The sequence below is a fragment of the Acomys minous genome (genome assembly GCF_964271855.1).
Source record: "Acomys minous genome assembly, chromosome: 14".
Lineage (NCBI taxonomy): Eukaryota > Metazoa > Chordata > Mammalia > Rodentia > Muridae > Acomys > Acomys minous.
Window position 1 is genome coordinate 63,315,829 of NC_140496.1, and position 15,880 is coordinate 63,331,708.

The window sequence follows — 15,880 nt, forward strand, 5'->3', positions numbered from 1 at the left end:
ATCTTGGTTCTTGGTTAAACACCGTCCACTTAGAAAGCCTTGTGATAAGTACGCACTCAGATGGTATAAAAAGCCATGTGAGGCTTTGCCGGGGCTGTGTTGAAGGCACCATGGCCAAGGTCATTCTCGTTGCAGGTGAGTCTGTCGTTAGAGGCAGAGCGTTAGCCTTGCCTAACGTCCTTCTCTCTGGGGATCTCACAAGCATGAAGCAGCCAGCACGCTACACCTCTATACTTTTCATTTCCTTCTTCTCACAGCACATATTCTTTCCTCATACGATCAGTCTTTCTTTGCTCTAAGCTCCAGTCACTGTCACAGCCCTAAAAGTCTGTCTCATTGTCTTTTGACGCTCATGTTACTCTTTTCTGTCCTGTCTAGTCCTTCATTTTATCCATTTATCTTCCTGCACCACCTGCCTTAAACTGATATTATGTTTATTTACTTCTCTGTATCCTGGAAGTGGCTCTTGTATAGATGAAAGAAATAGGAATCTGCACAGAGATTTGCAGCTCTTCTTTGCTCTGCTTTCTGTAGGATTATTTCTTATGCATACTCCATAGTCCTACTGAGACTATGATGACAAAACTGTCGCTCTTAAACATTCAGATGGTTGATTGAGTGTTTTTTTTTTAATGGCCAACTCACATTTAAGTAAGACTTACAAGCTGCTCTAAATTTGTGATTTAGAAACTTTGTTGTGCCTCAAAACCTTTGCAAAAAGGGATCCCAAAGCTCAATATATAAAAGAAGCAGAGGTATGTGACTGAGTTCTCTTGATGGTGTTCCAAGCCTATGGTTGCAGGATTCAAGTGGTATAGACAGGAGGTTCCCTAGGTCAAGACCAGCCTGAGCTATAGAGTGAGATAATGCCTAAAAGAAAGTGCTCAGCTGAAGCCATGGAGAAACATCTAGAGACATACCCTTCTCTAGCAACCCTTCTCTGAAGATTCTACCAACATATTCCTGTAGCTTGACTCGGTTTCCGAGGATGGCTTATCTGTTGAAGTACTGAACTCACATCAGCTCTGGGAAGGGAGGCATATCTGATTGTGTGGTCACTGAGTGCTACGAAATAGGAGCAATTTCAGTCAGCCTTGCTTCATAGATAGTAGACTTCTCACTTACAAAAATGACACAGAATTGTATTAAAGGATAAGGACAATTTTTGACTAATTGGTAAAGTGTAGATCAAAGAATGTTTGATGGAAAGACCATCCCTTTATACAACTGCAAAGTTTCACTTGGGCTGACACAATACATGGTAAACTTGATAAACCAGAAGGCTTTACAGTTATATCCTAGAGGATTTAGGCAGCTGTTTCAGAATAAATATGCTTTTCTCTTTGTAGGTCTGGCCCTTCTGCTGAATGCTCAGCTGGGTAAGTCACCTATTTCATGATTTTTATTTTGTTCTTTTTTTCAAGACAGGGTTTATCTGTGTAGCCTTGTCTGAACTTGCTTTGTAGATTCACAGCGACCCACCTGCCTTTGCCTCCATGAGTGCTGGGTTTACAGGCATGTGCCAGTGTGCCCGGCTACTGATTCCAAGTTTCACTGCTGACAAAACAATTGCTTGCCATGAAATTCAATTATTTGAATTTATATAATGCTGTTGTCTTAATAGAATTAATTAAAAACACATCCCAGCATTACTCTATTTAGAAAATGTCTCAGGAAATAAAACACATTAGAAACAAAGGGAGAGAGAGGGGGGATTTGTGTCGTGAGGGCATAGACTTTAGCTCAGCTGTTATTCTTTATAGCTTGATCACCTAAGAATTTTAAGTTCTCATCTACTGGGCTTCATGGGTCCACTGAGCTTCATGAACTGTGAGTAATTTTTTTCTTAGAAGGAGTCTAAGCTTTCCCAAGTTCCCCCCCACGTATACTTGTACCATCTCTTGACTTATCTGTCAGAGTACTCCCAGATCAGGCCTCTGAGACAGAGAGGGGAACAGAAGCAGAGCTCAGACTGTTCCCACAGCCCAGCGACTAAATACACCCAGATCATCACTCTTATTCCTGATCACCACAGGGTCTGCCTACAATCTGATATGCTACTTCACCAACTGGGCCCAGTATCGGCCAGGCTTGGGGAGTTTCAAGCCTGATGACATCAACCCCTGCCTGTGTACTCACCTGATCTACGCCTTTGCTGGGATGCGGAACAATGAGATCACCACCATAGAATGGAACGATGTTACTCTCTACCAAGCTTTCAATGGCTTGAAAAACAGGTAAAAGGAGAGGGTAACAATTTAGGTTGTATTTTTTGGACCAGTGGTGGCCACCACTAGCGCTTCTGAAGATGTTACTCATAACACTTGCAGTAACAAGTCCACGCTGTTTATTTATATATTTATTAATTATTTGAAAATTAATTTGAAGAAGTTGTGTAATGGATTTAAATCGTATCAGTCCCTTACCAAACCCTCCCAGATGCTACCTCTTTCTTTACCTATGCAACGTAGTGTCCTTGTTTTTGTTTTAAAGCCATTGAGTCTAATTTGTTCTGTCCATATATTCTTGAATATGTGGGCATCCACTGGAGTATGGTTTACCTACTCGGAGTCGCATCCTTAACGAAAACCGACTCTCCCGGAGGCTATCAACGGGTATTAGTGGCTTCAGATAGGAATAGGATATTTTGACCACCTTGCCCCTCCATGCTTATATTTTATCTGGCTCGAGGTTATGGACATGGTGTGTGTGCTGTTGCAACTGCTGGGAATCCGTACGTGTAACTTCTCTGTTGTGCGTGTAAACATTTTCCCTGTAGTCCAACGTCTCTGTTTCCGACAGTCTTTCTACCCTCTCTTCTGTGATTATTACCTGTTTGATTTATGGCTTGCTGCCAGAAAGATCTCTGCACCTACCCTAGAACCCTTCTTTTTATGTAATCTCTCTGGGCCTATGAATTGTAGCCATTTACCTGTAATTGAACAGCCTTTTACTCTGAGGTAATGTCTAATCTTTGTGTCATTGAGATATTTCTTGTATGATTCAGAATTTCTCATAGTCTTTCTCTTTTTATTGATAAATTGAATCCATTGATGTTGAGAGATATTAATGACCAATGATTGTTAATTCCTGTTATTTTGATGCTTATGGTGGTACTGTGAGTGTTTGTGTGTATGTGTCCCTTCTTTTGGATTTGCTGGTGTGAAATTATTTATTTCTTGTGCTTTCTTGCATGTAGCTAACTCCTTAGTTTCGAGTTTTCCATTAAGTATCTTCCGTAGGGCTGGAATAATTGGATTGATATTGTTTAAATTTTGTTTTGTCACAGAATATCTTGTTTTCTCCATCTATGGTGGTTGAAATTTTGCTGAGTACAATAGGCTTGGATGGCATCTTTGGTCTCTTAGAATCTGCAAGACTCAGGCCTTTCTGGCTTTTAGAGTCTCTGTTGAGATAGCCAGTGTAATTCTAATAGGTCTGCCTTTGTATGTTAGTTGGCCTTTTTCCTTTTCAGCTTTTAATATTCTTTCTTTGTTCTATACATTAGTGTTTTGATTATCATGTAGTGTGAGAATTTTCTTTTCTCGTCTAATTCATTGTTGTTCTTTGATCTTCTTGTACAGCTGTAGGCATCTCTTTCTTTACATTAGGAAAGTTTTCTCCTATAATTTTGTTGAAAATATTTTCTGAGCCTTTGAGCTGGGAATCTTCTCCTTCTATTCATATTATTTTTAGATATTTTTTTCATAGAGTTGCCGATTTCCTGAATGCTTTGTGCCAGAAACTTTTAGGTTTAACATTTCTTGACCTATATATCATTTTTTCTATTGTATCTTCTATGCTTGTGATTCTCCTTTCCATCTACTGTATTTTGTTGTCAATGTTGATTCTGTAGTGCCTGCTCACTTACCTAGGTTTTCCATCTTCAAGATTCCCTCAGTTTGTGTTTTTTATTGCTTCTATTTTCATTTTCAGAATTTGAATTGCTTTATTCATTTTCAACTGTTTTTGGGTCTTTTTTTCTTTTTAAAAGGGATTTATTTTTTCCAGACTTTTTTTTTGTCTTTTCATCCATTCTTTAAAAGATTTATTAATTTCTCCTTTAAGGATCTCTATCATCGTCATAAAGTTTGTTTAATGGCTGTTTTCTTGTGCTTCAGCTGTGTTAGAATATTCTGGACTTACTGCAATAGGATAGCTGTGTTCTGATGGTTACATGTCACCTTGGCTTACACTGGTGCCTGCTTCTTGAGCTTGTCTTTGTTTCATGGGTGTCTCCCCCTTGATTTCTTTTTCCTCTCTTGTCTTTTGTCTGGAGTGGCCTGTGGTTGAGTAGAGGGTCTTTACGCCCATTGAATGCTGGAGTTCTGGAGGCCTCTGGTCCAGCTGATAGTTCTCAGCAGATTTCGAAAGCATCATATGGTAATGGTCAATGGTAGCATGGTTTGGTCTAGGATGGATGGGCACTGAGTGTGGAGAGTGCTGTGGTGGATGTACTACCTGCCATTTTGGTGGCTGGAATGTTCTTTGGTATAGCAGGGTGTCTCATCTGGATTTGGCGGTGGGGTATTGTAACTGGGAGAGGTTCTGGTGCCTAGCATGGCTTCTAGTATGGTAGGGGGTTTTCAGCAGAGTTGGGGTCTAGGAGTATGGTGACAAGTGAAGAAGGGCAGTTGGGGGTTGGCTGGGTGGGCACTGAGGGAATGTAGGTGGTCTGTGGGTGGGTCATTTACCTGAGGTTCTGGGTGCTGTTGTGGGTTCCAGTCCCAAAGCAAAATCTTGTGCCACCAAATAAAACTTGAAGCATCAAGAGCGGGTTACATTGTGTTAAATCACTGGCCAAAGAGGCCTTTAACCAACCCCCTCGATAAAGGCTATTGCCAAGGCTGTTGGGTATTTTTCACAACCTGATGGTAAGGAAGAGCCTATTTCTAAATACACCAGCACTTATATGATGGAGAAATTGAGCTGGTGCACAACTAGATGCTTCACCCCTACCACCTAGCATCCATGATGCTGGAAAGTTCTCTACATGCTACCAGAAGAGAAAGATAACACTCAGTATCACCCAGCTACATGCACTGTGACACACACATTGTATCCTTTCTCTATTTCCTTTATTTATTTGCTATGCAGTAATTTAAATTTTATGTAACTCCACTGTCCATTCTGAATTTGCTACCCATGTTTGCAAGCATATTCCCCTGCCAAAAGAGATAACTGCTAGTGAGCGTATAATGGACCTCTCCTCATGTTCCCCGTTTTTATTCTAGCAGTTGCATAGTTCTGAGTGTTATATTCAGGGCATCAATACACTTTGAGTTAGTTCTTGGATATGGTAGAAGACAGGAGTTCAAATGAGTTCTGCTTGTGGACAAGATTATTTCTATTAAACCCTGAAACATGAGGGTGATGTTTCCTTTCCAGAAGCCTCAGTTCAAATGGCCAGTGATGATTTTATATATATATATGCATATATATATATATATATATGTGTGTGTGTGTGTGTGTGTATTTATACATATTATAGAAATACACACAATACAAGTATGTGTGTGTGCGGGCGTGTGTGCGTGTGCGCATGTGTCGCTTTTTCTCTTCTGCTGTCTGTTTGTTTCTTTGTTTTTTCAAGACAGGATTTCTCTGTGTAGCCTTGGCTGTCCTAGACTCACTTTGTAGACCAGGCTGGCCTCGAACTCACAGTGATACGCCTGCCTCTACCTCCCGGGTACTGGGATTACAGGCGTGCGCCACCATGCCTGGCCATTGCTGTCTTTTTGTAATGATCCAGGAAACTTCAAGTCATCTTAATTAGAGGAAACAAGGAGCATAGTGAATATAAATTAGACATGTTTTAGGCCAGGAATCAGAGGGTTTTCTGGGTTTTGCTAGACTTGTTTTTTTCCTTAAATTCTATTTTATCTTATTTTTAATTATGTGCATGTGTGTGTGTCTATGTAGCTTAATGCATGTGAATCTGAGACAAGGAAGAGACATTATATCCCCTGTAGTTGGAATTACAGGTAGTTGGGTTGTGAGTTACTTGATGTGGGTGCTAGGAACTGAACTTGGGTCCTTTACAGTGACAAAAATTGCTACTAACTATTGAGCTCCTGTTTTCTTCTTCTAAAGATTCAACTAATTGATCAATTATTTTCTGTGTATGCATGTATGAATGTTTAGACCACAGAATGTATGTGGAAGCCAGAGACGTGCAAGAAATTCGTTCTTTCTTTCTGTTATTTGAATTCTGGTGATTGAGTGTGGGTTGTGCTTGATGACAGGTGCCCTTATCAATGCAGCCATCTCTACTGCCTTGAGTTTTTCTCTTCTGAACACAATCAAAGTGAGAGTTTCTTGGAATTCATAGATTCATTCAGTTTATGCTTGTCTAGGACAAGGAAAACTTGCAGTGATTATTATTATTACTATTGATATCGTTATGAACACAACTAGGAAATTTTAGGTTATGATTCCCAATAGAAAACTGACCCCTTTGAAAAGGTGTTTGTTTAATGGTGTCCATTGGTTATTTGTATCAAAATTTAATGGGTCACCAGATAAAAACTCAAATCTTCACCCTAAAGCAGAGGTTCTCAACCTGTGGGTTGTGAACCCTTTGGGGGTTGAGCAGCCCTTTCACAGGGGTCCCCTACGACCATTGGAAATATCAGGTGTTTACATTACAATTCATAACAGTAGAAAATGACAGTTATAAAGTATCACCAAAAATAATTTTATGGTTAGGAGTCATAAACATAAGGAACTGTATTAAAGAGTCAACATTAGGAAGGCTGAAAACATCTGTCATAAAGTAGTATTATCAGACTCTCAGGAGAAATAAAAATAAAACTAGAATTTTCATGCTCTCTCACAACCCTATTTACATAATTCTTAGACGTTCATAGACGTTTCATAACCACCATCCTAGGTATGCATGTAATGACAAACCAATTAGTTTGCATTAATTATTATAGAGGATAAAAAGTAATTATGTTTAAGAAACATTTTGCATTTTATCAGGGAAAGGGCAATGAACCAATTGTGCCTTTTAAATTACATGTAATATAAATATTGCTAGCACACACAAATAAAGCCAACAGTTCTATGAGTCTGATTTTTTTCTGAGTGGCCTGACCTCATTTTTGGTGGTAATATAAAGAGCTTTTGTATAGAATGTTTTAGTAGTGGAAGAAAATAACTCAAATAACTCTCAAGTATATAGCACAACACCAATCCTACCCAGAGTAACTTGAACAGGCAACAACACTATAAACAGCAATATTATTTTAAATTGCAGGCCCTATGGATTTAAAAATTTCTCTGTCTTTTGCTTTATAGGAACAGCAATCTGAAAACCCTCCTGGCAATTGGGGGTTGGAACTTTGGAACTGCTCCGTAAGTTCTCTCTAGAAAGTTCTCTCTAGAAAGTTCTCTCTCATTCATTTGCCAACAAAAGAAATATAGCCCAAAATAATCCATGTCCTTTAAGACTTCAAAACTCCAGATGTGTATGAAGGATGTCCATTAAATGTATATTTTTACTTGCTAAATTATCATGGCAGTTCATCAATATTTGTGAGAGGATTTTTAGAATGACTACTGTGGTTTTCATGTGGCTAAATTTGGATGGATGTTTCAGGATATCATCCTTTGAGCTTTAGCAGCCTGCTTCAAAAAGACATCTTCTTAAAGGATATGCAGGGCACAAGGTCTGGTGAGGGTCCTGTATATCTGTTGTCTGCCTTCCAGAGAATGGAAAAGGAATCCATGACTTACTTGAGTACACATGAGCTGGGGGCCATATTTGAAGACAGAAACTGAACTAAGTTTGTTAGGCATTCAAAACAACAAAGATATTTTGGAAAAATATCGGGAGTTGGAAAGACTAGCAAAATAAAGGGAATGCTGAGATGTCATGGCTGGCAAGAGTAATGACTTCAAAGAGACCAGGACAACCCTGGAACACGCTTTAATGCTCTCAGTCACTGTGAGGCAGAATTTGAACTGAAAACTTTTTTATTCCAGTGTGCTCAGAGCATCAAGGCCTTACCCTGCCTTTTGCTTTCCTTCAGTTTCACTGCCATGGTCTCCACTGCTCAGAACCGCCAGACCTTCATCAATTCAGTCATCACATTCCTGCGTCAGTATGGGTTTGACGGGCTGGACCTGGACTGGGAATACCCGGGCTCTCGTGGGAGCCCTCCTCAGGACAAGCATCTCTTCACTGTCCTCGTGAAGGTGAGGAAAGCAGGAAGCGATCTTAGCCTTATAATATCCAAAGTGTATTTTTTTTCCAAGAAGAACTGGGTGCTTGTACAATAAAACCAAACATGACTTTAGAATTATTGAATGTTAGCATAGTAAGGTTCCTTAGATATCATGTATTCTTTGAACGAGTTATATGCTGGACGTTGCACTACATGCTGTTTTCAGAACCACAATTCATATCCTCTTGACAGTTATTCAACAACTTAGGTCCCCTTGAGCATTATGACCTTCATTTTACAGATAAGTAATTAAGGTGCTGAAAGGATGTGAGTAATTTGGACATCAGACAGCTAATAAGTGCCATAAATACCTGTAATAATTGTAAGACTCATTACATAAAACTGGCTGGTGTGATTGAATAATCTATGCTCTGTGCCAGTATTGGGTATAGGTTAAAACCAAGGGTAAGGAAGAATTTTGGCTTTGAAGAACACACATCTGAGATGGGTACCTGAAGCATAAGCACCAACTATAACAAAATTTGATAAATGCTGTGATAAAGCTCTACAGAATCAAAAGCAAATGAGGAGTCACCTAATTTTGCTCTTGGGCAAGGTCACAAGGAGCTTTCTAGGTAAAGTGATGCTGAATTTTAATCTTGAGAGAACTCGGTCATATCCAACTCAGTGCAGACGGAAATGATGCCAAAAGAAGAAAGAGTTGTGGGAGCAAGTGAGCAATGAGTTTCAAACCTGTGAGGACAAATAGGTGGTAAGAATTAGATTACATGTACATTTTATATTAAGTTAAAGAATTTTGAACCTGTCTAAGGACAATGGAAATATTTTGAACGTTTTTATACACTGGTAAATATGACCAGAATTGTATATTTTGAAACGGATATTTTGGAATTTACTATGAAGCATGAACTAAGAGTGCAGAGACAGGACAGAGTGGGAACTCAATGAAGCAAGTTAAGCAAGAGTTGACCAAGGCCCCAATAACGACCTAACAGTAATGAAAGAAAAGAATACACACAGAGATATAATAAAAATAATAGATACCAGTAAGAGTTGGGTTTGAAATAGAAAGGATTTCTACTGTTCTGATGTTGAGGACTAATTTTATTGTAGTGATGCTGATAGAGACAAGAATAATAAGAGGATGGGCCACTTTAGCTTTAACTATACTATGATATACCTAGAGTGATCACAGTGATTTGAATGAATGCTAACCTAGGGGGTGTGGCAAAGAATGCTACTGAACTCATCAGCAAGGATACATTATTTCTAAGGAAAAAATAAAGGGATTGATAAAAATAACAGCTATGAAGTGAATAAATTGACCCTTTACCCCAGAGCAATAAGAAAATGTTTATTGAGTATGCTGGAAGGGGCAGCAGTCTGGGCAGCAACTGGAACCCACGGACAGTATAAGGCAGTGGGCTGCATTCTAGAGTTGTCTCCATTTTGGAGAAGTATTTGTTCCATTAGGGTGAGTATCTTAGCATGCAGCATCTGGGTGTGTAGTCTCCACCATGTGAATGAGTGTAGTCCAGATTGAACCTGCTAAATGCATCATTTTCTGTTATATAATCTCTTCCAGGCAAATCAAGCCCATGAAATTGAGGACCATGCAAGTAAATGTTGATCAAAGTTCAGTTGTAGGATGAGTTTTTGGTTGCAGGCCTAGGGTGAAGCTGTACTTGGCTTTGTTCAGCATTTCCAGTTAGCAGTTTGGCTGGATACCAGGATCTTTTATTTTTTATTTTTTGAAAATTCTGGCCCAAGCTTGTGAAAACACACTGTCCATTTTCTGACCTCTTAATGACTTCACAACACGAATTTTAGGCTTATTTTCTTCTGAAGTAGATTATTTTCTACATAATTCCATACATCAGGTCATAGATGGCTTTGGAATAACTTCAGTATTGAGCTAGCAGGATGCCTTGGTGGGTAAAACACTTCCTCCAAAGCATGAGAACCTGAGTTCAAATCTCCAGAGCCCACATAAAAGCCAGATGCAGTAATGCACACTGGAAATCCCAGCACTGCTATAAAGCTGGGGGACAGAGACAGAAGTATCCCCAGAAATTCGTGGTCCAGCTAGCCTAGCATACACAGTAGCAAACAACAAAAGGCACAGTGCCTCAAAGAAAGTAGGCGGTCAGGATTGACATCTGCGGTTGTCCCATGTGCTTGCACTCACACACATGAACATGAACATACACAACACTTTAGAAAACCCAAATTATTTTTTATGCGTATATGTTGCATATGTGTGTGTGGTTCACATGTATGTGGGATGTCATTCCTCAGAGACTGTCCACCTTGACTTTTAGGCTATCACCACAACACTACTGTACTTTTTGTTAAGTAGCTCTGAAGATCATAAGTAGCACCTCTACTTTTAGTTGAAACATGACCTTTCTAAGTTATAGCACATAATAATTGGCTGCAGCTGTGCTCACCGAAGTGGCACAGAATGAAGCCATACACATTATAGTATCTGGTTTTAACATTTGAAGACAGAGCACAATGCAGAGCTCTGGTGTCCCAAATAATGCCATTATAGGATCTCAGATCAGTATTCCAAATGAATGAGAGTCACGCAGAATGCATGTGAATTAGCATCCGGCACTGAATTGGACCTGTCCTCCAGGCATTACCACTGTTTCCATTGGTTCATTCAGGAACTCACTGAGTGATGTGTAAGGGTTGTAAGGAGTGTGGAAGCAACTTTCCAAACCACTGAAAACTAGATAAGGGCACTGTAAAGAAAGTAGCTTCAACACGGTGTGATGCAAGTGAGCTCTGATTGTTCTTCTGGGACCTTGGATGCCATTAACTTCCGCGGTACTCTGGTGAAAATTTTCACCTCCCATGCATACTGCGTATCTGTGTTTTTTGTTGTGGTGGTTTCAAGACAGGGTTACTATGTGTAGCCTTGGCTGTCCTGGGATCACCTTGTAGACCAGGCTGGCCTTGAACTCACAGAGATCCATCTGCTTCTGCCTCCCAAGTGCTGGGATTAAAGGCGTGCGCCACCATGCCTGGTTTATAGCTGTAATTTTAAAAAGTCTGTATTTTATATAGTATTCAGTTGATTAAAATATTGAAATATTAAAGTCAGACAAAATAGTTGAAAGTACTTTGGACAAGAAAGACACCTTGGAAACATGCACTTATTATTATTTAGATAGCTGAAATGAACTTCAAACATGCTTGCCTTATTTTGCAGGAAATGCGTGAAGCTTTTGAGCAGGAGGCCACTGCGAGCAATAGGCCCAGGCTGCTGGTTACTGCTGCTGTAGCTGCTGGCATTTCTAATATCGAGGCTGGCTATGAGATCCCAGAACTCTCCAAGTGAGTGGTGCAGTTACCTTTTAAGCATCGCACTTACTCTTGAGATGTCTTGTCAACAAAGACCTTGTTTGGAAAGGCGTCTTTTGAAAAGGTGTCTAATGTCTGCATAATGATGCGAGAAACAGTTGCTAGAAATGATTTTAAATCTTACTGCCTCTCAGGTATCTAGATTTCATCCATGTCATGACATATGACCTCCATGGGTCCTGGGAGGGCTACACTGGAGAGAACAGTCCCCTCTACAAACTCCCGACCGAGACTGGCAGCAATGCCTACCTCAATGTGGTAAGACCCTACAGGAATACAGGCTCGGGGAGGGGATGTAAATCATATTGAAACTCAGGGTCCAGATTAACACAAGTTCGGAAGCTGTCTCATTTAGGCAAATATCTTCAGTTACTGGCCATATTTTGTTCACTGTAATTTCATCTAATATTTTTGGGAAAGAAAATACCAAGAAATAAATTCATTGGTTAGGAACATCGTATAATTTGTCTACTAACATAGAAAGCTAACACAGGCCATTGGCTGCTCAGGCCCTGTGTCTAACCTGCTGCTATTTCAGGATTACGTCATGAATTACTGGAGAAACAACGGAGCCCCAGCTGAGAAGCTCATTGTTGGATTCCCAGAGTATGGACACACCTTCATCCTGAGCAATCCTTCTGATAATGGAGTTGGCGCTCCCACCTCTGGGGCCGGCCCTGATGGGCCCTATACCAGGCAGGCTGGGTTCTGGGCCTACTATGAGGTCAGTAGATTGGCTCTACAGTGCTCTGTGAATTACACACCTAAAGTTGTGCACAGTCTTCAGTTTAGAATCTCCAGGATCTGAGTGTACCTACCTGCAGTAATGTCACTTGAGGCAGGGGTGGGCTTTAAGTGTTTGCATAATGTACTTCTATTCTTAATCCAAACAATATTCCTTGAAGCAACAGACCACACCAGTAAGGATATTTATATTAGCACAGAAAGGAATACAACAAGTACATTTCTAATACTATTATAGATTCTAAAATTCTGGTACCCAAATATGGATAAAATGTAAGAATTTGATAAATATCCCAATCTGGGGAATGCAGCTCAGTGGGAGCGCACTTACTTAGAATGCACACAGCCCTGGATTTAAGCTCTATTATCACAGGACAAAACAAAGTAGGACCATACTGTACAATGATTTTTTTCATGACAGTCTTTTTTTACAGATTTGACTGCTCATATCTGGAATTCCACATTCAAGAAGCTAAAGCAGGATAATCCTAAGTTCAAAGCTATATATAAAGAGACTCTACTTAAAAAAGAAAAGACTAGGGTTGTGATGTAGCTCAGTGACATAGCATGTACCTAGTATGTCTAAGTCCTAGGTCTCCTCTGCCCCACTGCAAAGATGCAAACAACTCAATTTTATTAATACAAACACAACTGAATTATAAAATTGAGGTAACACCAACTGAGGATATGAAAGGAAAGAAATAAATGTGTTTTGTCTTTCATGAGATGAGTATTTAAAGGGTTTGAATCTCTTGCCATTTACAGATTTGCACCTTCCTGCGAAATGGAGCCACTGAGGTCTGGAATGCCCCTCAGGAAGTGCCCTATGCGTATAAGGGCAACGAGTGGGTTGGCTATGACAATATCAGAAGCTTCAGTGTCAAGGTAAGGTCAGCTCCTTTGATTTGCTGGCATAACAGAACCAAGGCTCAGGAAATCAAGTGAACCTTCTGTCCTCTACCCTTAAACAGGCTCAATGGCTTAAGCAGAACAATTTTGGAGGTGCCATGATCTGGGCCATTGACCTCGATGACTTCACTGGCTCTTTCTGTAACCAGGGCAAATTCCCCCTTACCTCTACTCTGAACAAAGCCCTCGGAGTGTCCACTGCAGGTAAGTGACAGCACAAGTATGCAGAAGGTGTGTTAATAAGGTCCCTGTACCAATGTAAAGGCAGTTTTGGCATTCTCATCCACATTTTCCTGGGATATTCTTCCAATTCATTCTGTTATACTTTCCCAAGTGAGAGAAATCTACTGACCTTCCCCAAATCTCAATTTGTAAGGGGATTATGGGAAACCAAGCATATCTTTGGAGTGTGTGAGATCATCGGGTTTTCTAAGACTTCAAGCTGGGTGCGGTGGCACACACCTTTAATCCCAGCACTTGGGAGGAAGAGGCAGGCAGATTGTTGTGAGTTTGAGGCCAGCCTGCTCTACAAAGAGAGTTTAGGACAGCCAGAGATGTCCACAGAGAAACTCTGTCTTGAAAAACAAACAAACAAAACAAAACAAAACAAAACAAAAAAAAAAAAGAAAAGAAAAAAAAAGAGTCTGTGGAAATTGTGCTTACTTTCAACATATACATCTCTCCCTCCCTCCCTCCCTCCCTCCCTCTCTTCCTCCCTCCGTCCCTCATTCAATGTCTTGCTTAGGCTCTGGGGAAGAATTAGCAGGAAGCTGTGCCAGTTATCCTATATAGCTTGTCCATCTCTCAGGGAATGTTTCAACCTTCATAATTGTTTCCATATACTAAGATCTTAAACATATCTGTTTTTGTATATTAGGTTTTTCTTGAGTGCCTTAGATGGGAAAAGATAGAACAAGAGGAAGCTGGCCTGGATCAATAGAACAATTTTTCTTAATTCCAGACATGTCTTCCAGTCTCTTCAGTTGTGAGACAGCAATAGTGTGCATAGCATTCTTTACTTCCATGTGATGTTCACTGTGGCAGCAGACCCACCCCTCTCCTCTCTTTGCTTTTATGTTTCAGGTTGCACAGCCCCTGACCTTCCTACTGAGCCAGTGACTTCTCCTCCAGGGGGTGGGAGTGGGAGTGGGGATGGGAGTGGCAGTGGGGGTGGGAGTGGTAGTGGGGATGGGAGTGGCAGTGGGGATGGGAGTGGCAGTGGGGGTGGGAGCTCTGGAGGAAGCACGGGAGGCAGTGGATTCTGCGCTGACAAAGCCGATGGCCTCTACCCTGTGGCCGGTGACAGAAATGCTTTCTGGCACTGCCATAATGGAGTCACATACAAGCAGCACTGTCAGGCAGAGCTTGTCTTTGATCCCAGCTGTAATTGTTGCAACTGGCCATGAACCTGACATTGCCACTGTCCCCAAACCTTCTGTACTCTCCTTTACTCCTTGCCAAAGTTATCTTGCTTCCATTTAAATTCATATAATAAAATTGGTAGCCAAAATATGAGTGTCCTTGATTTTTCATGGTTTGGTGTGAAACTTTCTTTCATTTATAAATACTAAGTGTGCTTGGAGTGGGAGAGAGGGAGAGAGAGAGAGAGAGAGAGAGAGAGAGAGAGAGAGAGAGAGAGAGAGAGAGAGAGAGAGAGCACATGTTTCTACCCATCTGTGTCCATCTCCATGATGACATAATGACTTAGTGCCTCCCTAAAACTTCATGTGAGAAGCTTCTTGATGCAGTAGATGACAATTGACACAAAGACCCACAACTCTCAAGGTGCATAGAGTAAGAAACTTCAGAATGCTCAGCTCTAAACGAGACCATCTATATCACATCCCTCCTCCTCCTCCTGGGGATCAGGCATCATCAAAGAAGGATGTCTCGACAGGTTGTAAGAGCCAGAGGCAGTGGAGAAGAAGAAGGAAACTGTGTCATAGGCACTACAAGGCAGCTTGTGAATTCTCAAGCATTGTGACAGTGTACACAAGAACCACAGGCTCAAGCCAAACAAAATACCAGCATTGAGAGGGAAGCTGACAATGAAGTTCCAACCCTGATTGAGGTGCTGTTGACAACTGATAGCTTTTGGGAGAGGGAGAGTCAGTTCTCTTTAAAACTGTCACAGAACTCAAGAATATAAGAGCAGCACAGATTATTGCCAATGGGTTTAAAAACGTGAAGACACCAAGTTGGATGGGTTAGGAAATGGGTGGACCTGGAAGAAAATTGGGGAAGGAGTGAATAAGATCAAACTTATTATAAAAATTCTCAAATATCTAATAGAAAAAGAAGAGAGAGGAGGGAGCCTCTTTCCTTGACTGACAGCTGCAGTCACTACTCCTCTGGCCCGACATTCAGTTGTCACAGTACTTTGTCCCTTTTTGCATGTTTTGTTGTAGTAAAACGACTATACAATTTACCACATTGAATCTTAAGTATGTAGCTCAGTTCAATTACATTTAACGACTATGCCCAAATATCACTACCATCCATTTCCACCTTAAAAAATTAAACTCAATGCAAAAACCAAACCAAATCAAACCAAACCAAACCAACAACTGCAATCCCACCACAGTAAATGCTGATTTTTGTGCCCAGAGATCTGGTTGCTACCCTGTCACAGGCATTGTTACAAAATACCGAACCCTCTCGTG

At 40.7% G+C, this 15,880-nt stretch overlaps 1 protein-coding gene across 4 annotated transcripts in view; it reads left to right on the forward strand.

Annotated features, from left to right (window-relative positions):
• LOC311583524 (acidic mammalian chitinase) overlaps positions 1-14,729 on the forward strand; it is an 80,888-nt gene extending 66,159 nt beyond the window's left edge. For 2 of the 4 annotated variants that reach the window (XM_084757209.1, XM_084757208.1), the window contains 10 exons: positions 1,350-1,379; positions 2,036-2,237; positions 7,303-7,359; positions 8,037-8,202; positions 11,413-11,537; positions 11,699-11,822; positions 12,103-12,288; positions 13,074-13,193; positions 13,280-13,421; positions 14,301-14,729. In XM_084757209.1, coding sequence (XP_084613335.1) covers positions 2,161-2,237; positions 7,303-7,359; positions 8,037-8,202; positions 11,413-11,537; positions 11,699-11,822; positions 12,103-12,288; positions 13,074-13,193; positions 13,280-13,421; positions 14,301-14,623 — 1,320 coding nt within the window. In that variant the 5' untranslated portion in view covers positions 1,350-1,379; positions 2,036-2,160 and the 3' untranslated portion in view covers positions 14,624-14,729. Of the gene's footprint in view, positions 1-99; positions 136-1,349; positions 1,380-1,763; positions 1,831-2,035; positions 2,238-7,302; positions 7,360-8,036; positions 8,203-11,412; positions 11,538-11,698; positions 11,823-12,102; positions 12,289-13,073; positions 13,194-13,279; positions 13,422-14,300 lie in introns of those variants that run through there. The other 2 variants (XM_084757206.1, XM_084757207.1) reach the window with 2 other exon arrangements.
• Positions 14,730-15,880: the final 1,151 nt, after the last annotated feature.